The sequence below is a fragment of the Triturus cristatus genome, chromosome 2_2 (assembly GCF_964204655.1).
Source record: "Triturus cristatus chromosome 2_2, aTriCri1.1, whole genome shotgun sequence".
Classification (NCBI taxonomy): domain Eukaryota; kingdom Metazoa; phylum Chordata; class Amphibia; order Caudata; family Salamandridae; genus Triturus; species Triturus cristatus.
In genome coordinates, this window is record NC_140582.1 from 865,331,244 (window position 1) to 865,355,131 (window position 23,888).

A 23,888-nucleotide genomic window follows, 5' to 3' on the forward strand; every position below is an offset into this window, starting at 1 on the left:
CTGAATACCTCATTCAAAAAGTACTGAAAGGCTGCCGGGGCGTTGCACAGACCGAACGGCATGACGAGGTACTCAAAAAGGCCGAACCTGGTCTTAAAGGCGGTCTTCCACTCGTCTCCGTCCCTCATGCGCACCAGATGGTATGCCCCTTTCAAATCCAACTTGGTGTAGATACGAGCTTTCTTGACCTGTTCCAGAAGTACACTGATGAGAGGCAAGAGGTACCGATTTTTTATGGTTATCGCATTCAATGCCCTAAAGTCCACACAGGCTCTCAGCTCCCCATTAGCCTTCGGGATGAAGAAGAGTGGCGAGGCGGCCGGAGACTTGGACGGGCGGATGAATCCTAGCTTGAGGAGTTTATCCAGGTACCCCCGGAGATGCACGTTTTCAGGCTCCGTCAGGGCATACAGCCTGCCGCTGGGAACGCTGGCCCCTGGCACCAGGTCGATCTGGCAGTCAAACTGTCTATGTGGTGGTAGCACTTCCGCCTTCACCTCATCAAATACATCCTCAAAACTGTGATAAGCCTGGGGGAGAGCCACATCTTTTTCTGCCGCTGTAGCCACCGTCTGACTCCCGCTCTCATCTGCGTCAAGGGATTCCGTTCTTATTCCACAATGCAGGATGCAATACGGTGACGTCATTTCGATGCGATGTGTTGGCCAATCCACAAAGGGGTTGTGTTTCTGTAGCCACGGCAATCCCAATATGACGCCATATTGGGGCGCTCGGATGATGTTAAAATCGATTTGTTCCAAATGGTTCCTCCCATATCTCATCGGAAGGACCCCCGTGTGCTGTCCGATGGGCCCCGTCACCAATCGCCTTCCGTCTACCGCATAGACGTCTTCGGGTACTGCTTTGGGAAGAAGCACTAGCCCTAGCCTGCATGCCTCGTTGTGGTCCATAAACATGCCAGTGGCCCCTGAATCCACCATGGCCACAACGGGTATCCACTGGTCATGCACTCCCACGTGCACCGTGATAAACAGGTGTCGTTGTCCCTTAGTGACCGAGTTGGAAAGTGAAGGGATGGATGAGTGACTCCGAGATGCCCCTTCTCTGGTCTTGGAGTCCTCTAGTTTTCCGCCGGTATGTCCACCACGGCTGTTACCGACCGGTTGGCCCGATAACGTGACGTCTTCAATTTGGCAGGGCATTCACGTACGTAGTGGCCTTTTTTGCCACAATATAGGCACAATCCTTGTTTACGGCGTGTCTCTTTCTCCGTGGCTGTGAGGCTCGCTCGTATTGCGCTGATGTCCATGGGTTCTCCCTTGGATGCGGTGGAAGTTTCAGGACTTCCCACCGTCACATAGGATGGAAGGGATTTTCCTTTTCTCCCATGATCCCCCTTTCTTTCACTTAGCCTATGTTCCAGCCGTAATACCAGGTTGATAAGGCCCTCACATGTCTTGGGTTGAGGGTCAATATGAGCCACGGCGTCCTTGAGCTCATCGCACAGCCACTTCAACTTGCATGGCCGCTAAAGCAGCCAGCACATCATCAAGTGTTGCCATGTCTGTTATCGACCGGGAGACAGTTAGTGTTATTAAGGTCGGATATTTTGTAACGCCCTGAACGTCTCAGGATCGTTTTAACAGACACGACAATGAGGACGCAACCACTTGTGAACGGTTAGTTCTTTTAATGAAGGCAAATAAAATACAAAGAACAAACAAAAGTTATAGTCACTGGAATCCTCCAGGCTAAGTACGTTACCAGCCCACAGCACGGATGGTCCTAACCGTCCTCTGCATATACGCCGATCCCGGCGTATGCCAACAGAGGGCAGAAATGAATTGGCCGACAATGCCAATCGGTAGGCTGTGAGGGGCACGAAGAGTGTTGGGGAGAATCGAGGAGTCAGGGAAACACCCAGCCGGGGTCTCTACCTGAAGGGAGCAGCCGCTCAACCTCTTCCTCAGACTGCACCGGGACGCGGAGTCACCTCCTGGTGATGCGTCACCGATACCCCAATCACAAGCAAGAAGACTGAACCGAGAGCAGCCGCTCGATCGATCCTGTGGACTTCCGAGTCTGTAACGCGGCAAACACCTCCTGGTGTGCGTTACAGCTGGCAGTCCCTGTGTCTCTGGTCGGGCTGGGAGTTACGACTCCAACCAGCAAAAGCGCCACTGCGCTTGGACTCAGCCGAGTCAAAAAGCGAAGCTCAATGGTTGACCGGTAGAGCTTCCGGGTCCTTCACAGGTGACGATGGGGCAAGACACGGCCCAGGGAGTAACGACTCGACCTACCTCCGTTCTTGCCTTACTGGAGCACCACTCCGGAACACTGCTCTTCACGAAGCAGGTACGTCGGTGTAAACACAATATCCGACAGCCTTGTACCTCCCGGTTCCTCCCTTTATAGGGCGTGTTTTCCTTGAGTTATGTAACAGCTCTCCTGTTTACATAAGGGCGTGTTTCCCTTGAGTTATGTAACAGCTCTCCTGTTTACATAAGGGCGTGTTTCCCTTGAGTTATGTAACAGCTCTCCTGTTTACATAAGGGCGTGTTTCCCTTGAGTTATGTAACAGCTCTCCTGTTTACATAAGGGCGTGTTTCCCTTGTATGACAGGAATTCTTGACAGTCACGAGTCGAGTCGAGTCCAGTCTGGTCTAGTCCAGTCCAGAGTTTCCGAGGCCTTCTGTTCCGTTCCGTGCTTCCCGGTGAGTACCGTTGCTGGGGACGCATCTAGACGTGCGCATTGGTTTGTGCCGGTCAAGACGGGTTTGGGTACACAGATCCGGTCTGCACTGTTTTAGCAGTGTATCTGTACTGTTTAGCAGTACATCCAGTATTATGCAGTTAACTAGTTTTATTCTAATTATTATTGTTCGTTTTAAAATGTTTTAATATGTTTTAAATGTCGTGGTATGAGTGATTGTTCGATCTTCATTACTGTGTTTATTGTATTAATTGTGTTCAAGTCCGAGAAAGAATCAAGTAGCAAGGTTTAAGATGCCGTTATTCTCAAAATTAAGACAGATAAAAACTAGAAAAGGGATACTCCAGGAAGCCGTTCCCGTTCCACCTAGGGACACTCCAGGGTACTTTATGTACCATAAACATGGCCTAGACGCCGTATTATATCTCGAATTGTGGGTGGACTACACCAAGGATTTAGCAGAGAATCAGAGATGGCCCACTGCTGGGACATGGGATGCAGATTGCATCATGAGAGTAGAAGAAGCATTATGGAAAAAGAAAGCCAGACAGTCACAGAAAGATGCCATTGAATTATGGCGTAAAGAATCGCATAGACGCACAGAGAAAGCGCTCAGAAAAGAAGAGAAAAGTAGGGAGGATTCAGACAAAGCCCGAGAAAATGTATTAGTTGAGGAAGGTATCCGAGTAAAAGCAGAACAAGTAGACAGGCAACGAAACACTCTTATGAATGGTATGTATCCTCTTCTGGCCGAGGGTTTACCTAAGGCCACCCTGGAAGTACCGAAAGATCTGCCACCTCCATTGCTTCCGACTAAATTGCACCCCAAGACCGCAGAGGACATTTTCCTTTCTTCCTATTTAGACGATGTAGAGCAATCTCAGCTTGCAAACAGAAACCCGATGAAGACACTAGTGATTTTTATTCCCGATTTGAAAAATGTTTCGGTATTAATAGCGGTCTGAAAGCAAGTAGCGATTCATATCCACATCTTTTTGTAACAAAATTAGTCGAGAATTCCTTGCCCCAGGTTAAGAACAGAGTATTGAAAGTAGAGAGCTCTTGGCAAGCTAATACCCCGTCACAAATGTTACAAATGTTACAGTACCACCAGAATAGAATTAGAGAAGAACAAGAACACGAACAAAGACGTATGAAAGACACTAAAATGAAAATGCTCGTCGCCCAGTCAGTTCCAGCTGACAGTCATAAAAAGGGTGCGACACAGTCCAGTAATTCAGCGGTTCCTGTTAAAGGGACATGTAACTATTGTAAACAGCCAGGTCATTATATAAACGATTGTGCAGTTCTGAAACATAATATCTCTACAGGTAAAACCAAGGAGAGACCGCGTCCACCTAGACAGGATCAGATCCAACCACAAGTACCTTAGAATATACAGCCTATGCCAGCTTCACAACAGACCGTAGCGGTACCACAACCACAGCCTAGTGTCGCAACACAAAACACGACACAACAGATGTACCAGTATGCACAAAATGACTATCCCGATTATCAGCGATACACATGAAACAGCCTAGAGAGGGAGGTCGGCTTACCCCTTATTGAGGTTCCTGTAGATCAAGAGGGTCCTTATGTACATAGTCAAGTATTAGGGAAAGACAGAAAGTTTTTAATTGATACAGGGGCAAGCAGAACAACTATAAGTCACGACGAGGTTCCAGGGGCACCCCTCTCAGGCTCACAGAATGTTTCCCTTGGTTTTTCAGGAAAGCCTATTGTTAATGAAGTATCGCAACCTCTACCTCTTGCAGTTGGTCCATTGACACGGACTACAGATCTATTGCTTACAAAATCATGCCCAGAAAACTTGTTAGGTATAAAGACACTGAAAGCTCTAGGAGCTGTAATATGTTGTTCCCCGGAGGGGGTACGACTATTTTTGCGTGACTTTAAAGGTCACTATGTATTTAGAGACATGGATCACCGGTTACAGAATGTCCCTGCACATTTATGGGCACAAGGCCCCACTGATGTAGGTTGTATGCATATTACACCATATCGAGTTACACTCAAAGCAGGAGTGGTATTACCACGAATTCGACAATACAAGTTACCTCCAGATGCTGTAGTGGCTTTGCTGCAAATCATTGACGAGCTCATTGCACAAGGAGTGGTTGTGGAAACCGACTCCAATGTATGTAATTCTCCTATTATTCCAATTCTTAAACGAACTGATCCAAATGCACCCCCAGTTTATCGATTAATTATTGATCTGCGCGAATTGAATAAATGCATTGTACCACAGTATCCCGTGGTTCCAGATATCTCTTCATTATTAACAGCTATTGATTCAGAAGCAACGTTCTTTACTGTAATTGACCTCAAGAACGCCTTCTTTAGCGTCCCAATCGATCCGGAAAGCCAATATTTGTTCGGATTCTGTTTAAATGGACGAAGCTTCAAATTTGCACGCGCACCTCAAGGATTCACAGAAAGCCCCAGCATCTATAGCCAAGCACTGAAAAGACAACTTGACAGTATCCACATGCCTGTTAACACTACCCTGCTTCAGTATGTCGATGATCTGCTGATCACCGCCCGAAGCGAACCCGAATGTGAAAAAGCATCACTGACGGTTTTACATTTCCTGGCCGACAAGGGGCACAAGGTGTCCCCTTCAAAGCTGCAATTCTGTGTTCAGCAAGTTGTGTACCTTGGGCACTTGCTGTCCAAAGGGGGGAGACAGCTCACACCTGACCGCATCCAGTTAATTGTAAACATGCCACCACCCAAGACACAAAAGGAGGTGCGGGCCTTCATAGGTCTCACTTCATACTGTAGGCAATGGATTCCCCAATATGCATTTCTAGTAAAGCCACTCATTCAGTTGACAACCCAGGAGGCAGCGACTTCGACTGTCCTCCCTTGGACTCAGGCACATACACAAGCTTTTGAAGACTTAAAGAAAGCCTTATGTCAAGCACCTGTTTTAGCGACACCATGTTACAGTAAGCCTTTTACACTTTTTGTTACAGAACGCGAAGGTACTGCCTTGTCAGTACTCACTCAGGAACAAGCAGGTTCACACAAACCGTGTGCTTATTTTTCTAGCACATTAGATCCAGTAGCCCAGGCTCTGCCTACGTGCCTGAAATCAGTCGCAGCGACAGCTTTAGCGATCAGACAAAGCGATTCCATAGTATTAGGACATCAATTGATAGTGCAAGTTCCACACTCCGTGGAAGTTCTTTTAAACCGAACTCAGACTCAGCACTTGACTATAGCAAGACTGACGGGTTATGAATTGACATTGTTCCAACCACACATAGAAATCAGACATTGTAGTACATTAAATCCTGCCACACTTTTGCCATTAAGTGGAACAGACCCATTGGCACATGATTGTATTGAAGTCATTACTATTACGACGAAACCCAGACAAGACTTGACAGACGTTCCGTTACCAGATCCAGACCTGACACTTTATGTGGATGGTTCATGCATGAGAACAAGTACAGGAGAGTTAGTGGCCGCTTACGCAGTCACGACAGACACCGAAGTTATTGAAACGAATTGTATTGACACATTGTCAGCTCAAGCAGCAGAGCTCATCGCTCTGACACAAGCCTGTATTCAAGCCAAAAATAAAAGAGTCAACATATACACAGATTCACGTTATGCATTCGGAGTTGTACACGACTTCGGAGTCCTTTGGCGAGAGAGAGGTTATTTGACTTCTCACGGTGCCAACATTCAACACGGTCCCCTCATTCAAGCTCTGTTAGATGCAATACATCTGCCTACTTCGATATCTATCATGAAGTGCAAGGCTCATACAAAAGTTACCGATATCATTTCTCAGGGTAACAACCTAGCAGACCAAACAGCTAAGCAAACAGCACAGAATCGAACTCATGCAACAGACTTGACAAAGACAATAGTTCCGACATCGACACACTGCATGACAGTTAGGGATCCCGCCCTTGATGTAATTGACATACAGACACATGCTACACCAGAGGAAATCAAGAAATGGACTGAACTAGGAGGGATCCAAACAGATCAGGGATGGATGACGAAGGGAAAATCTACATGGTTTCTCCCCGACTCCATGGTACAAGTTATCATTAACACAATACATAGTCCAGCACATCTAGGAGAGAAAGCTATGTTAGACAGTATTCAAAACATTTGGTTTAATAAACACTTACGAGCTGCAGCCAAACAGAAAGTGCGTACTTGCATGATTTGTTGTCAGTTCAACCCAGGTAAAGGCGTTCCTGTAGAACAAGGTGGATTTCAACCTCCTGATCACCCTTTTGAAGTCCTCCAGATGGATTATATCCAGATGGAACGTTGTCGAGGATTCAAATATGTCCTCGTAGTTGTATGTGCACTTTCCCGTTGGACAGAAGCATATCCAGTCTCAGATTACACTGCCCCGACCACTGCCAAGCAGCTGGTTCGTGAATTCTTCCCACGGTATGGTTTGCCCCGTATCGTGTACTCAGATAACGGCCAACCGTTCTCATCCGAGTTAATGAAACACATTTCACTCCTGTTAGGCTATCAATGGAAATTCCACTGTGTCCGGCATCCCGAGGCAGCAGGTCTCGTGGAACGTCATAACCAGACACTGAAAATTCGACTTTCTAAAATCTGTAGAGAGAAAGGCGTCGACTGGATAGTAGCCTTACCAGTTGCACTCTTTTACATGAGAATGATAGCACATTCTCGAACAGGGCTATCCCCGTACGAGGTGGTCTTCGGTAGGCCACCAAATATGTGGGGGACGCCTATACCTCGTAAAATCACTGATGTTGATTGTAATATGCTGACAGATTACCTTGCTTCCTTGATGTCTGCACTACAATCTTGCCGTTCACAGGTAGCTGCAGCCTTTCCCGACAACACCGAGGTGAAGCCCCATGAAGTGGTTCCCGGAGATTTTGTTTTTATAAGAAATTTCGACAGGAGGAGCCCGCTGGAGCCTCGCTGGCAAACGCCGAAATTAGTACTCCTGACCACGAGGACAGCAGTGAAGATTGAGGGTCGCAAGGGTTGGCTACATTCGAGCCATATCAAGAAAGTTCATGGACTGCCTTCTGATTTGAACTCTCAGCCCTGCTCTCCTCCACAGACTGACTCAAAACTCCCCCTGGTCGAGAAAACTGCTTCCCAGGACTATAAACTGAAACTAAGGTCTAGCAAGTCAGACAATTTGATTGTTTAAGTCCTCTCCTAGGTGAATCGGTTAAATTAGTCTCTGACATGTATCCTCTAGACCGAAATAGAGAGAAAGATAGACAGGAACAGCTCAAGAAACGTGCATATTGTAAATCACTTCGTAGTCACTGTATAGTGACATTATTGATTATGTTTTTTCTAAATCTTCTGATTATTGCTGCAAGTATACTGTTGCACATATACTATCCTATTTTCAAGCGTGCACACTCTGCTTTCAATGTTACTGCCGAACACTCTTTTAGCGAATTACCTCCACATGAGTTGCCCTACAGACTTGCGCTGCGCAACAACACATTCATTAGTATGTTACATCACTCCCATCAGGCCAACAACGCTACAAATTGTTGGATATGTGGCCGACTCCCTCCCTATCAGAAATACAAGGGAGTTCTGCCTCTCTTTCCGTATCCATTCACGCACAATGGTTCCTGTGGCGCATGGTTTAGTTTGATTAATTCCTTAGATTCAAATACCGTAGTTTACCAGAGCAACTGGGTATGGGGAAACCTGAACTTAGTTTTGCTTAAAGCCTGCTACCCTAACAAGGAGGGACTTCCCAAAAGGACAGGAACTGATCTAGAAAATGAAGTATATGGGTTAGGTAACTTTACACTTAACCTCATGATTCTGAATGTTGAATCCGAAGCTGCACTAGTCTTGCCTGCTATGTCAGTATTACCAGTCAAAGGTGAATTATGTGTAAGAAAGAATGGTTCAGTACACTTGGGTCATAGTAAATGTACTACTGTGATCGAATTCAGTGATCAAGGCAAATCTACATTTAGAGCTTCCCGTCATTCCTACTTCATTTGTGGTCATACCGCATATATACGTTTACCTCTAGATTGGGATGGTACCTGTTACATTGCATTCCTTCTGCCACCTGTTTTCCTAGCCCCTCCTGATTATCATAGAAATACCCATCTAGTACACAATAGACCCCAGAGAGATCTCCCGATTGTCGACTACACTGAAACAGCATGGGAACAATACACAGACTTCAATAAAAGTCTCTTTCCCTACATAGGTGTTGTCTCTAATAGTAAACTGATACGTAGATTAACCAGAACCCTTGAAGCAGTAGTGAATGAAACTACCTCTGCCCTAGGCAACTTAACAGAGGAGCAGTCTGCGATGCGGATTGTTGTTCTCCAAAATCGTCTTGTCCTTGACGTCATCCTGGCCGATAGGGGCGGAGCCTGTAGAGTCATCGGATCAAGTTGCTGTGTTTTCATTCCAGAAAACGCGCCATCCGTATATAAAGCCATAACTCGTCTTCATAAGATTGCAAGCCAGATACATCAGAATCCAGGCACCTGGACGTGGTCCGGTTGGTTCTGGAGCGTGTTGTCAGCCTGGGGATGGAAAGTCCTATCCTTCCTAGGTATTGGCCTTCTCATAGTATTCAGTTGCTGCCTGTGTCTACAATGTGGACCAGCGATTTGCGGCCTGTGTGCCACATCATGTATTCCACGTTCAAGTTCTAATTCAAAATCCCGGAAGAAGAAAGAAGAGCAAATGATGTTACATGAACAGATTGATGGATTCCTGAGGATCGATATCTCATGAAGGGTCCGTAGGGGACAAGGAGGGAATGAGGAAATATGAATTTTTATGATCAATTGTGTCCCCTATCTTAGACCCCAACGTCTCCATGTACATGCTACAAGTACATGTATGTTCCCTCCACTTCAAGCTATGAAGACGCAAATACAATTGTGTCCAACGTTAACATGTCCTCTTTCAGATCCACCATGAATGGGTCGAATATTCCGTTCCGAAGTATGCCTTGCCACCGTCTTTATATGGTGTACTTTTCACGTTTTTCAGCTCTGGCAAGTTAGGCCCTGAATTCTGCCATCGAGCTTTTCCTGCCTTCTGCCTCTGAATGCTCCAGCCTGGACCTGCATCTGTATCCATGACCTTTGTCTTACTTCCTGCGCGGCTAACGGTGCCTGGCCCGGCCTGTTGCCTGCCAAGACTGTATTCAGCCTTCAAGTTATCTGCTCCGCTCCTCGAGAAATGCATTCCTGTCTAGTAGTTTAGGTAAACATCCTTCCAGCTACAGAGCAAAGGGCCCGGCCTTACTGTCTCCGTGCAAGTAATTCATAGCTCCTGTTACCATGGTAGGCCCATGCCCCCTCGCATCTCATGTAGACACGTAGACACTTATACACGTACTAGAAGTCAGTATAGGATAGCCTCTGCCTGAGAGACCTTTCCTTCCAGATAATACAGTTCCTTAAACACAAGATATTAGATACGATTTGGGATTAGGTTGTTCTGACATCCCAGACTTCTGTCTCCTCATGTAGGGCTAAATGTCAAGTCCCCTTCACCCTCCAGTTACACGTCAATCACACGTCATGCTGCCGTGCGCGCACCTCTGCCATGTACTTCTGCTGACTTTGCAGGATTCTCTTATGGATCCACCCACCTGTGACATCCTCAGAATGACGTTTCTAGTACACGCCCTTATGCACGCCTATTGTAACGCCTTTTTCATTACGTATGTGTATTCTTATCTCTCTTCTCAGCTGTTACGCCTTCTGCATATGTCTTTACTGTAATGCATTGACTATATATATGACAACCTGTCAATAAAGTATTGCCTTTTCCCTTCCCGAACCTTCGTGGTGACGGAATCCGATTGCCTGGTTCGAACCAATTCCTTTGTAAGGAATAAATCCCCTTTTTAAAACCTCAAATACCACGGATTCTGCCTCTTATTTTACTGAGTTATTCTTATTGAATTTTACCGCATAAATTAAGTCTAGGTAATTAAAATTTACCACAAGTAAAGTCTATTAGTTCAATGTATATCTTAAATCGCCGTACTGACTGCAGCTCATCTCACCCATCAGGACTAGTCTAGAATCTGTAGGAGTAAAAATTTCAGAGCCATTGTTCATCCAACAGATCAACGATGTGACTAAGAATGTGTAGCATCTCCAATTCCTTCATAGTATCCTATTTCAGCAACCAATCTCTTCCTGTCAAAATGCTGCTGGTAATGCACAGGATTAAGAGATAAACCTTCTTTGTAGAGCACAAGGCACAGCAACATACAGCATGGGAATATAGGCAAAACATTTTATCTACAGGATACTTGAATTACATTTATTTCTGTGAGCCATGCAGACATAAGGGGAAAGCATATGTAAATATAAAGAATATTTATTGAAAACAAATTGCAAATCGTTGGTTTTAATATCTTTTTTCAGAGGGTCAATTTTAGGAGGGCATACAGTTGAATAAATCGTAAACAAAATAGGCAGAAAAATAAAATTGTAAATTTATTGCACATGACACTATTTGAAAGAAGGAGTTCCTACCTCTTACTGCTACCACCACTTGAAGGGTGTGCACGGGCATCATAGCCAATTACAACACCTCTCTTCTTGAGATCACTCAAATTCTTTTCAAGGTATCTACAAAATCCCTACAAGAAAGAAAAATGAATAAAATTATGACAATTATGGTTTTATTTTTCGATACAGCAGCACATACATTTCATTTAGATTTCAGTTCTATTAGACAAAGCAAATTGTTGATACATCAACGCAGATTTAGATAAGGTGAATATGCATATAAAAATAACTTTATATTTATATAGCATACTGGCAGCACACACACACACACACACACACACACGTACGCTTCAAATTCATTAATAAACTGAGATCAATACAAAATTTCATGTTAAAAATCTCCGACTGTTTTTGAATCTGATCGAATAGATGTAATTTTGACCTTTCACAAAATATTTACAAAATATAGCATTGTTGTTCCCAAAGTATAACTTTTTGTGCTCCACATCCAGGTTCTCATCAATTTGTAAAAAATATAAAAGTTTGACGATCCTGCTCCTTCAGTAAAAGATGTTAGAAAACTTGGTTTCTTAGGAAATTATTATTACAAATGAGAGATGAATCACCTTACGGAAACAGCAGCAGAAAATGTATCTAGGTGTTCGAATGAAGTATTCAATAAAGCAGACATGGTCATGATGTTGCTTATACGGGTGTGGTTTTGTTTCTGTAAATAACCTGGATTCGAAAATATGCCAAATTTTGGTGGGTCGCGATTCCCGAAAGCCTTCTTAAGGTGAACGAGCAATAAATGCCTTTAAATGTTATATTTATGTTGTCACATTTGCTGTGCTTCAAAGAAAGAGAGCAAATGTCAGGCTATATCTTCTGAATAATTGCTACTTATTCTTTTAAAATGGAGATTGGTGTTTCTTACTTTCTCTGACCAAGAAAGTGAGCAGAGTTTGTAAAATGTGACTTGATGGGTATAAAAGATGTGAAAGGAAAGGCTGTAGCATGTTATTCTATGTAAGCATATCAAAATGTAAATACCTGTAAATGGACTATACCCCCATTTCCTAATATATCAGCAGTTAGGAACGCAGAAATTAGGCACTTTTTTGGTAATTCTGAAGTGTGATGAATTAAAGATTCTAATAGGATTAAAACAAATCAAGATATTTCACTTGGTGATGCACAAAAGATAACTATTCACTGAATCCCAATTTCCACACATTATCGCTTGTGTACATTATAGTTTTATCAGTACAGATGTGTATCTGTGCACGCTTAATGGCTATTTCAGCGGAAAATATGCCATCTATAAATGACAGTGCGCTACCAAACAATGCTTTAGTAATATACGTGCAACATGTGCTCCAAAATGCACCATCACCTACATACTACACCCTTTCCACTCATCATGGCTTTTCCCCCTGGTTTTTGTTATTTCTAGGTTAGATCGTCCGGGGAAAAGGGGTGGGGGTTAGCAATCATTTACAGGGATAATTTAAAAGCATCCTTTGGGCCATTGCTAGCTATTTCAGACTGTGAAGCTCTGTCCTACAAAATAACTTTGACTAATCAACACTCTTTTAATGGAGCTCTAGTCTAGAGGCCACTGAGCCCTAGAGCAACTTTTCTGAACAACAGCTGATGGACATTAAAGTCAATTTTTCTGACTTTACCATCTTAGGGGATTTTAATATCCATCTGGAAAATCCATTATACAGAAATGCCGTTCTTTTTACTGACTCTTTGGCAAGCGCGGATCTTGTTCAGCTAGTAAAAGGACCCGCGCATGTTGCCGGCCATTCTATAGATCTCATTTTTTCCGACAACCCCTACCTCAGAGTCTCATCCATTCTCCCCCTTGCCTGGTCCGACTATTATGCAATCATTTCACCTTAGTATGGAAGTTGAAGGTTCTACTGCCCATTCTCTTACCCCTAACTTTAGGATGTCCTTGTCAGAAAATTACTCCGGAGGCGTTTAATGCCGATCTAACTCAATCCATACCTGAGATTTCCACAAACTTGGATAAGGCTACTAATAATTATCAAAAATGGATTGCCACTAATACTAATTTGTTTGCTCCACTAACAATTGTCTATAATAAAAGGACCTCCCTCTTTGAGCCCTGATTCGATGACAATCTCGAAAGCCAAAAGCAAGCCTGTCGCAGGCTCGAAAGGAAATGTTGTACTCATTATGACCCAGATGATAAAATTTCTTACAAAATGGCTACCCAGGACTACAAAAATATGGTCTCTAAAGCCAAATCTTGTTACTTTACTGCCAAAATAAAGGCCTCTCTAAACCTCCCAAAAGAACTGTTTGCAACAGTGAACAGGCTGGTAGTTATCAGAACCTAAAAACATCGCAGTCAATAAAGAATTGTGCAACTCTTTAGAGGAGTTTTTTTCAGTTAAAGTCAAAGCAATTTATAATACATTTCCAACTATCCTGCTAATGGGATGTCTGAGGAGAAGATAACATCTCCCAAATTGGTGGGGACCACCTCTTCTGATGCCCCACTGAACAATAACTCATCCTTGGAAGTTTTTAACCCCCTTTCAGAAATTAAGATTCAGACTTTTCTCTGCCAAACAAGGTCAGGGTCTCCTTTGGATCCCTGTCCCCCTAAGTTTCTTAACTTAGTGCCTGACATCACAAATCATTTGAGAAACATCTTTAACAAGAAGTTTATGGAAAGACATTTCCCCAAAGAGTGGAAGAAGACTTCCATTCTTCCTCTGCTAAAGAAAAATGTGGACTGCAAGGACCCTAATAATTATAGGCCAATTTCATGGCTCCCAGTTTCCACAAAATTGTAGAGAGGGACATTAATACGGAACGCTCTTGGTTTATCAAGAACAATGATCTCCTAGATGCTACACAATATGGCTTCAGAAGCCAGCACAGTACTGAATTAGCTCTGATTACCATCTTTGAGGAATCGGGTAAGGCTGCTTTGATTTTATTAGACCTCTCTGCAGCATTCAATACGGTTAATCACAGTCTTCTTATTGACCGTCTCTTCGCCTTGGGCATTAGGAGCAAGGTGCTTAAACTTCTTAAATCTTTTCACTCAGAGTGAAGTTCGTGGAGCTAAATGGCTTCATGTCTACTGCCTTTTCTCTTCCTTGTGGGGCTCCATAGAGGCCTTCTCTGAGCCAGATTCTTTTTAATCTATATGTAACCCCCTTGGCCAACCTTATAAAGTCGTTTGGATTCACAGTTGTGTCAGACCAACAACACAAAAATTGTGGTATCACATACAGCTCCCAGATTCCATGACTGTATACGTGAAATTAGAAACTGGATGTCTAATAACTGAATACCTCTTTCTGGTCTCCAAATAGGTGGCCGCAGAATATGGGAGAATTCCCCTCCCCAGTTACCAAGGTAAAAAAATGTAGGACTGTATTTTGACTACAAACTTTTCTATGAAGGCCAAGTAAACTCCATAACGTTGTCTTGTTTTTTCATGTGAAAACCTCTAAGGAAAGTCCTGTCTTTTATCCCTCATATCCTGCGGAAAGTGGTAATTTCGGCACTCATACTGAAAAAAAATTGACTATTGCAATGCGCTCTTTTTATTATCCAGATAAGATTTTTGGACAAACTGCAGGTGCTCCAAAATGCAGCTGCTTGACATCCCAAAACATACAGTCTGTATCTCATGCCTTGCCTTTGTTGCACTGGATTCCAGTAAAAAGATGGATTGGTTTCAGGTCCCTATGGATTGCCTTCGAGGCACTGCATGGCTTCGGACTTGAATACTTTAAACATAGATTTCTTTGGTATGTCCCCAACAGACATCTGCAATATTCATTTGCATTTAATCTTGTGATTCTCAAAGCCAAAACAGCGACCATTGGTGGTGGAAGTTTTGTAGCTGGCACAGTCAGGCTTTGGAATTTCTTGGCACTTCCTCTTAAGAAAAAGTCAGATCTTCTCTCTTTCCGTAACACCCTAAAAATGTGGTTGTTTAATAAGTAAGGTTTCTTGACCTCAGCTCTTTTCCCCTTCTGAGTTCCTTTCCTTTTCTTCTCTCCATGTTAGAGCACTGGCACCTAGACGCCTTCGGATAGTAGGGCACGTTACAAATAAAAAACAAAATATATATTTTTTTTATTATGGCGATAGCATCGGGAAAGTCCTAGCCCATCAACTTATGGATAATCGTTTTAAAGCTAAGATTAGGGCTAAAAGAGGGGGGGGGGGGGGGGAGTCCTTTATAGATGCCCCCAGGAGGTAGCTAATCAGTTTTCTATCTTTTACCAACAATTGTATTCTCCAGATTTAGGGCAAAACTTAACTGATATGCAGAGCTATTTACAGGGGAGTAACTTGCTGACTCTGACAGAAGAAGATTCTCTCCTATTAGAACGGGAGATCACAGTGGAAGAGGTTCTCGAGGCAATCCGGGGGTTATCATCAGGGAAGGTGGCGGGGGATGATGCCCTCCCCGCGGAGCTTTAGAAGTGTTGTAAAAGCATTCTCGCCCCGGTACTGCGGGATGTAATTTCTCAAGTTGGGAACGCAGGACGTGTTCCTGACTCATGGAATATGGCTAATATAATCTTCTTTTTGAAGAAAGATAAAGCTCCGGAGGAACGGGACTCGTGCCACCTAATTTCAATAATTAATGCAGATGCAAAGGTGTTTGCTAAGATACTGGCCACCCGGTTAGCTCCAATGATGGCCAGCCTGGTTTCTCCCCAGCGACATGGATTTATTCATGGGAGAGATACCACCGCCCATGTAAATACGGCAATAGCTGCTTTCGATGTGGCTGGGAAGTTAGAGATTGAATTGGGCATGGTCTTATTGGATGCAGAAAAGGCATTAGACCGGGTGGCCTGGGATTATCTCTGGGCAACACTCACTGCATTTGGGGTGAAGGAAAATTTTTGAAAACTGGTAGCGGCTATGTATCATAACCCGATGGCTAAGCTACAGTACTCGAATGTTCAAACTATCCCTTTTCCCATCCAGTGAGGTACGAGTCAGGGCTGCCCCCTCTCCCCTCTTTTATTTGCTCTTTATATAGAACCATTTATCCGGGCACTTTTGGTTAATAATTTGATTTGCCCGTTGCATACTGAACAGCGCCCCCTTAAGCTCACGGCATATGCCGATGATATAGCCATTTTCACGGAAAAACCAAAGGAGGCTATAGAAAATATAGATAGAGAGGCAAAACAGATCGGACGTTTTTACAGATATAAGTTTTGCTTAATTTTCATCCGGAGGACGCGATTGAAGGGGTGTGTCTGAGGGTTACATGTCTTGGTGTACAAATCTTCTAAAATTGAGCTTATTCATTCTCTAAATTATGTCTCTTTATTAACTAAAGTTACCAAACAATTGAAGCTGTGGCACAAAATCCCATTAAGCATCCTGGGCAGATGCAACGTGATTAAAATGAAGATACTTTCCAAGTTTCTTTATCGCTCTAGGTCCATCCTGCTACGTATTCCTAATGTTTTTTTTAGGAAACTTGACGGAGTTTTTAGTAGTTTCATATGGGGCTATAAGAAGGCAAGACGGGCTATTGGATTGATGAAGCTTGCATACAATGAAGGTGGCTTAGACCTTCCTGATTTTAAACTTTATTTTCTGTCTGCTTTTGTTGGCTGTTTACGGAGCCTTTTGAACCCTGAACAAATGGATTCCCGGCATTGGCTGGTTCTTGGGGTAGAGAGCCAGATGTTTTTGTATCGAATTTACGACCCCAACTATTTTAAACGTGCACGGTTCAAGACCATCCGGGATTGTGTATATATATGGCAGGGCATTAAAACTAGACTTTCTCTATCTTCTATTCATAGTAGACTCCCTCTGTGGGGGAACCCAATGCTGCCTTGAATTTTTCAAGTCGGTACAGCCCATCAGTGGGCCAGGTACGGGGTGTACTCCCTGGGACAACTATACGATTGTAATGGCTTCAAGACATTTGATAATCTTCGGGCGACATTTAATATCCCCCAACGCCTGTTTTTTAAAAATATTTACAGGTTAGGGACTATTTAGTTAGAAGTTTGGAAGTCCGGAGGGTCGCCGGGTCAGACATGTGGGAGTGTATGTATACTCAGAACCAGCAGGCAACCATTAGTAAGGCGTACCAAATTCTTTGTCAAAACAGGACAGAGGGGTGTGAGAAACTGGCGCTTAAGTGGAGTGAGACTATGGGGGAAAATACTACTATCGAGAACATGAGGATAACTCTAGATACTATTTCCCAATCCGTACATTCTGTGAGTCTATGGCTGCAGCAATTTTGGACACTTTGCTTGCTCTATTATACACCAGAAAGGATTGCCAGATGGTCTCAAGGTGGGGCTGTATGGGGAGGGACTCATGGAGGGACACGTCAGATCTGTCCTAAATGTTGACTACATGCTGCAGGTATCGTGCATATGTTTGTCCTGTGTCCTTCACTGAAGGTTTTTTGGGATAAGATATTAGGAGCAAATTGAAAATAGATTAGGCAGGGACCTCACGCTCTCAGTAACGGAAAGGATGTTAGGATATAAGGATGATTGTGAGCGGAATGGGCCTATATTGACAATTATGCTGGTTGCTGCCCGGTTGGTGATAGCTAGAGCCTGGATCTCCCCTAAACCCCCTACGGAGATGGAATGGTGGCTAATTCTTAAAGACACTGGGGAAAGGGAAAGGGCGCTGGCCAAAGCTAGGGGAGTTCAAGCGCTGCAAAAATATAGGCCAGTCTGGGGCGGTCTGGAAGAGCTCTAAAATATCTGCTTAAAGCCAGCTAATCGATATAATGGCTATATTAACATATAGATTGGAAATGGCTCAGAAGAAATCCCATCATCGTGGGTTTCTTGGGTTTTGTTTTTTGTTTTTCCTTCTTGTTTTTTGTTTTCTCCATGTTTGTTTATGTATACCTGGCTGGACTGTATAACTGTACTTCTTTTTGACAATAAAAAAAATTAAAATTTAATTTAATTTCCTGCTGAACATAGTTGCAAACTTGTTGTTTGTGTGAAGCTAGGATTTGCCAAAATCACTATGACTTCGGTGGTGTAACATTGATGTCAGCAACTCCCCTCTGAAAAGTGTTCCAGCGCCATTGGTGCAAAGGTGTTGAAATATGTCCCTAAGTCCAGTTTTAAAATACACCCTGAAAGCATTCCAAAAGCAAGACTACGGGTAAACCTTCCAGTATTTGTTACTGTGATTTTACTACTTCACAAAGTCATTTCAAGAGTAAATATAAGTGACTATAACAGTCATAAGAGATCATACAAACCATCCCACCTGTGAATGGGTTTTACAGAAATTGAGAAATATGATGTGGCCTACTAAACAGAGCTGGCAACTTTGGATCTCGGTGACCAATTATATGGAGTCCAAAATGCACGACTGGGCCTCGTTTTAATACAATAATGGACATGAAGCCTTATCAAGGAACTCTACTCTGGAAAGGACGTTGCTAAAATACCTTATGTCAACACAAAGTACGGATGACACAGGACAATGGTTATTAAAGAAGTATATAAAAAAAAAGTAAAAGGTATGTTATTTTGGTAATTCACAGCAATTTGAAAGTATGCCTATTCTATTAAAATAATAAAGAAAATCACCCCTTCTCATGTTCGTTAAATTAGGTTGCCCATGAAAATTGGTCATTCTAGAAATTGAGGTGTGGTTCTATAAAATTTGGGGAACACTGTTTTACAGTAAGAAATTTACTAAATTGGCTTCAAATAATGAAAGGGGGAATGTTTGTCTAACAACCTAATATGAAATACAAGACTATGGAGATTGTTGGGATGTAAACGTTCTCTGCATGGTAAGAGACATGCACCCCTGCCCTGAGTGCCCAACTGTATTGTTTTCTGGATCCCGAATTCAGATTTATTTTGTCATAGGCGAACACAGAACGTGTGTGTGCGCCATGACATGGGCCGGCCTCATGCATTGCAGTCTTTTTGGACAGAGTGGTGCCCAGAGCGCTACCCTCATTGTGGTGGAAGGCTATTGCTTCACCAGGAGTTAAGTAGCACGAGCACAGTGGTGGCAGCATACCGTGTAGTGATCAGTAGTAGATTCAGTGATGGATCACCAGAAGGGGCCTCAACACATCTCAGGAAGGGAGATGGGGCGGATAAGAGAATCATAAAGAGTAGGACGAGGGGTCTGGGTTTAGCACCTCAATGCACATACCAGTGTGACTGACATCCAGGTTTAAGCTCTGGCCACTCACATGCATTATGTTGTGGACAATCAGCTTCAGAGCTGTGTCTGCTATGACAGACCTCTTTCATGAAGGAAGATAAAAATAAGAAGTGTCCACTTCAAAAGAAGCACAGCCCAAAGATAACACTTCATAGACCCAGTCTTAAATTACATTTGTGGCCTGAAAAAGAACTATGAGAAGGGGAGGTTAAGTCCCCAAAAAGTTGTCTTCTTCCAAGCAGCCAGGTGGACTGTGTGAGGAGGGGAAGCTCTGCAAGACATCTGCCTGGGCCAGGACTGGGGGGAGGGGGGGTGCTAGGCTTGCTGGTCTCTCTGCTGGGCATGGGGACATCACCCAAGGATACCAAAACCACCTGTCCTGGAGCCCCATCACCTGCATGCTTGCCAAGACCAGTGTGCCCTGTGAAGAAGAGGAGAGCGTTGGAGGGAGCAAGGTCCGAGGAATCCCTCAGCGAGGTGCGAGGAGAGCAGCTGCACACCGATCGGGTCATTGCCCATGTGCAGGAACAGTCTGGTGACCCCCGTATGCCGGGAGAGGGCCACCATGATTTCAGCCATGTGAAGTGCACTGTGCGGCAGGAACCAGGCCTGCAACGCCGTGCTTCAGTGACCCCCCCGTATGCCAGAAGGGGCCACCGGTAAACTTAATTGGGACAAATCGGGAGACCTTAACAGGGCGGCCACCCCGTAGAGTCTGCGCCCGATAGCAAACCACACAGCATCCTCGTATGCCAGAAGAGGCGGCCACTATCACCGTGGCCAACTGTTTGAGCTGAGGCCCGGACAAATGGATTACTGCTGTGACATGCGGGTCTAGCCCACCAACTGTACTGGATTGTTCCCCCGAGGATCACAGGATGCCTTATAGGATGTCACATCCTTGCCAGGGCTCCATTTGAGAGCCGAAGAACTATCCCCCTCCCTCTTGCTAGTGGAAGCACAACTTACCTTTCGTACCCGCTGAGGGGGAGCAGCTACGGTCATTGAAAAGCCACTGGCAGTGCTGCTCATCAGGTACAAATGCAAAAAGAACTATTGATGGACAGAATGCAGAACAATGTCATACATTCACCCCAGTACAGAGATCTGGGCCTAAATCCATCGTGTTTTTTGCTCACCATGCCATTCCAGTTTGGACTCAGCCATATGCAAATCAGTCTTGACCCTGTGCCCAATGGGAACAGTCCAGCCCGAACTGCCAGGCCAGGTCCTCCCTGGACTAGATGATGGATTAAACCCAGATCAATTGACTGGGGGTGAGTGTTTGCAATGTTCAACACTCCGTCCATCATCCCCTTTGGTTTTGCTTTGCTCACCCTAAGTTGGCAGGGTATGCCCAGACGTGGGTCCCTTGCTCACTTTGCCACTGAATTCAAGCTAGCCTGGCTGATGACGGCTGATTAGCCAGAAACCGGTCCCAGGATGCTTGTTTCTGGTCCAGGGAAGACATGGCTTGGCAGTTCGGGCTGGACTGTTCCCATGAGGTACAGGGTCAGACTGATTTGCATATGGCCATGTCTGAACTGGGGTGGCGGAGTGAGCTAAAGAATGATGATGGATTAAACCCAGATCAGTTGACTGGGGGTGAGTGCTTGCAATGTTCAACACTCCGTCCATCATCCCCTTTGGTTTTGCTCATCAGGTACAGCCTGCACCGCCTGGTGATGCTGCATCCACCGAAATTGGCCCAACTTCACCGTATAGGATCCAGACTTGGGAGCGCCCGAGGAGAGGGCACTCGATGCACCACTGAACATGGTCACACTGCCGGAGCAGGCAAGACTGACACTGGCCCTTTGGGTATATGCTGAATTCACTGCCGAATGTGCTGTGGCACCATAAACACTTTTGACTGAAAGCGTGGAGAGTCAAAAGGGAACTCTTGAGTACGGCCTAATAGTTTGCATTTCTTGATGCGGCCACCAGTGAATTGGGATAACCCTGAACTTGTTACACTAAGGAGGGTGAGACAGTAATTTGCCAGACACCTACCACAGCCTTGAACTCAAGGGGGATTGTGTTGTTGATTCTGAATGTCATATCCCTTTGCATGTGCAGAGTTTGAAATAAAATACTACATTTTCTTATAAAAGCAAGTATTGGACATAGATTTATCATTCGCACTCTCTGCACTTTGAATTATGAATTGTGGTAACTGACCTGTATCTACATCCCCACTACCCCCCGGAAGAGCGTTGACTGTTTGACCACAGCTACCACTGACAGTCAAGTGCAGAACAGGTACTTGACCCAGCTGAGTAGGATCCTAAGTAGATCGAGCCCCGGGACATCAGGAGTAAAAGGCCTCAACCAGCATGGTTGGGCCCCGTAGCCCATGCATGCTCTGTCCTGAACCTCTGAAAGGGGCTCTGACCGAGATATACATCACTTGGCATTCATTTTATTTCCATACCTCCATTATTTTTTACAGGTGGGTGCTGCTTTATCAATTAGTGGCCATCTGTGGAGCTGGACTTACTGTTTTTTGTCGTAATTTATACTTAGATTTTGGGAATAAGCAAAAGGTAGCACATTTACTCAAAAGCATAAACTACTCTAAAGTCTAAGTTGCCATTGTCAATAAGCCCCTTAGTCTTTGTGTTTAGAGTGTTACATTTTCCCTCTAGCACTTTATCTAGCAGCACGCAAAATTTCAATGCTTTTCTTTGATTGTGTTTTTAGAAAATGTGCCATCAAAGTAAGTCATTTGTAATGTAGCTAATTTGTAATGCAATAAAAAAAATGTTTTTGTTTTAATCTGTTTTAGGTTCCTTCACCATATTATCTTCATTTGGCCATTCCAAAGTTGTGACATCTGCAGTTATATGCTGTTGTTGCGAAGTACAAACTTGCAGTGATCGAATTGAAGTATATAATATTGCATTTGACTTGTTTTCTATTGAATGCTGTCACCAAGGCATTATGTGTGCTATCAATTGCTCCAACCAGAAGTGGTAGGTGACCCAAAGCAGGAAAATCTCCCTTCACAATGGCAAAATCCTCATTTTGTGGAATCTGTACGAAGCTGTTGATGTGTCTCATCATTGAAGAAAGAACTTCTTGAAGCACATTGTGATATTCCACCAGATACTGCAACAGTGTATTGGAATGATCCTGCATCCACAAAATGGAGTACTGCCATTATTTTCACTATTGGTGTTACTGATGTGGGATTCTTGTTATAAGGCAGAGGATCTGGCTCCAGCCGATGACGAATGAATAGTAGTTTGACTATTTAATCTGAATGTTTTGATTATATCCTATTCTTCCATGGTGGCAAAAGTCTGCAAATGGGCCCATAACTTGAGCCAGTCGTCTTCTCACTCTCCCTGTTTATATTTCTGCATTTAAGATTTATAAAATACAATGCAAACATCCTTTTGAAACAAAACACACATTTCATTTATTTAAAAAAAGAAAAAAAACAATTACATCAGTTTAAACAACATGTATTTGTGATACTTTTTTAAAATTACATTTCTGACATGTCTTTCTTTTAAAAAAGAAATGTGTAAATAATACATTTTAATAATTTACACTTTTTTCAAAAAATTTTGTATCTAAAATTACATCAACTGAAGTATAAACTAAATCGCAAAACTATTGCATCCAACCACAGTAACACACTACAGAATACATTTTTGGCAAAACAAATAAACGACATTAACATTCACTATTTTGAGTGGTGGTGACGTACCTAACATTCACAAACACACTAGTTAACAATCTAAAATGGGGGAAGCCTGACAGCGCCATCAGGACATTTGCAATTAGACAGAAGTCGGCAGACGTTTACGGGTTAGTGTGTGTGAGAAACTCAATGATGGACACAGCCATAGGCACTTGTATGAGTACATTATAAATTTTGATTAATGTCAAATTTTGTGATGGACACATGCACCACATTTAAAAAAATAGAAAAGTTATTACAGGTGTGTTTCTTTAAATTTCTTAAATGACAACATTACAGACATATGCACTACACATTAGTAAACATTGCTTGTAAGAGAAATTTTAAAAAGCACAAGTTCAGAGCAAATGTAAACAGACAATTCAACAGAAAACAAGTAAAACAAGCATTGGCATAGCCAATAGGTCTCGCCTTTGGGACCTTATAAGTGTTTAGCCATGCAACAGTTGCATAACTAAATACTTATAAGGTCCCAAAAGCGAGACCTATTGGCTATGCCAAGTGGCCGTGAAAGTGAAAGTAATCGCGGTCAAGCGCTGCACGCGCACCCGCACACATGCACTGTAGCTCTAGGCTGGCCAGGTAGTACTTTTTGGATCGCCCTCTCAAGAAATGTCTCGCCAGACCAGCGCATGCGCTGGGTCAGGCGAGACCTAAAAAGAAGCTTACCTTTGACGACGGTGACAATTAGCTTCATGGTCAAGTAGCAGCAGCAAAGGTCGGGTTCATGAAGTAAAGGGAAGTCAGAAAAGAAAAAAAAGGGGTA

The 23,888-nt window shown here is 43.7% G+C and overlaps 1 protein-coding gene across 1 annotated transcript in view; it reads right to left on the reverse strand.

Moving 5' to 3' along the window:
- Positions 1 to 23,888, reverse strand: part of PGM2 (phosphoglucomutase 2) — a 292,737-nt gene that overhangs the window by 197,452 nt on the left and 71,397 nt on the right. The window contains exon 3 of the mRNA XM_085642287.1: positions 11,221 to 11,327. Within this exon, the coding sequence (XP_085498413.1) occupies positions 11,221 to 11,327 (107 nt within the window). The remainder of the gene's footprint in view (positions 1 to 11,220; positions 11,328 to 23,888) is intronic.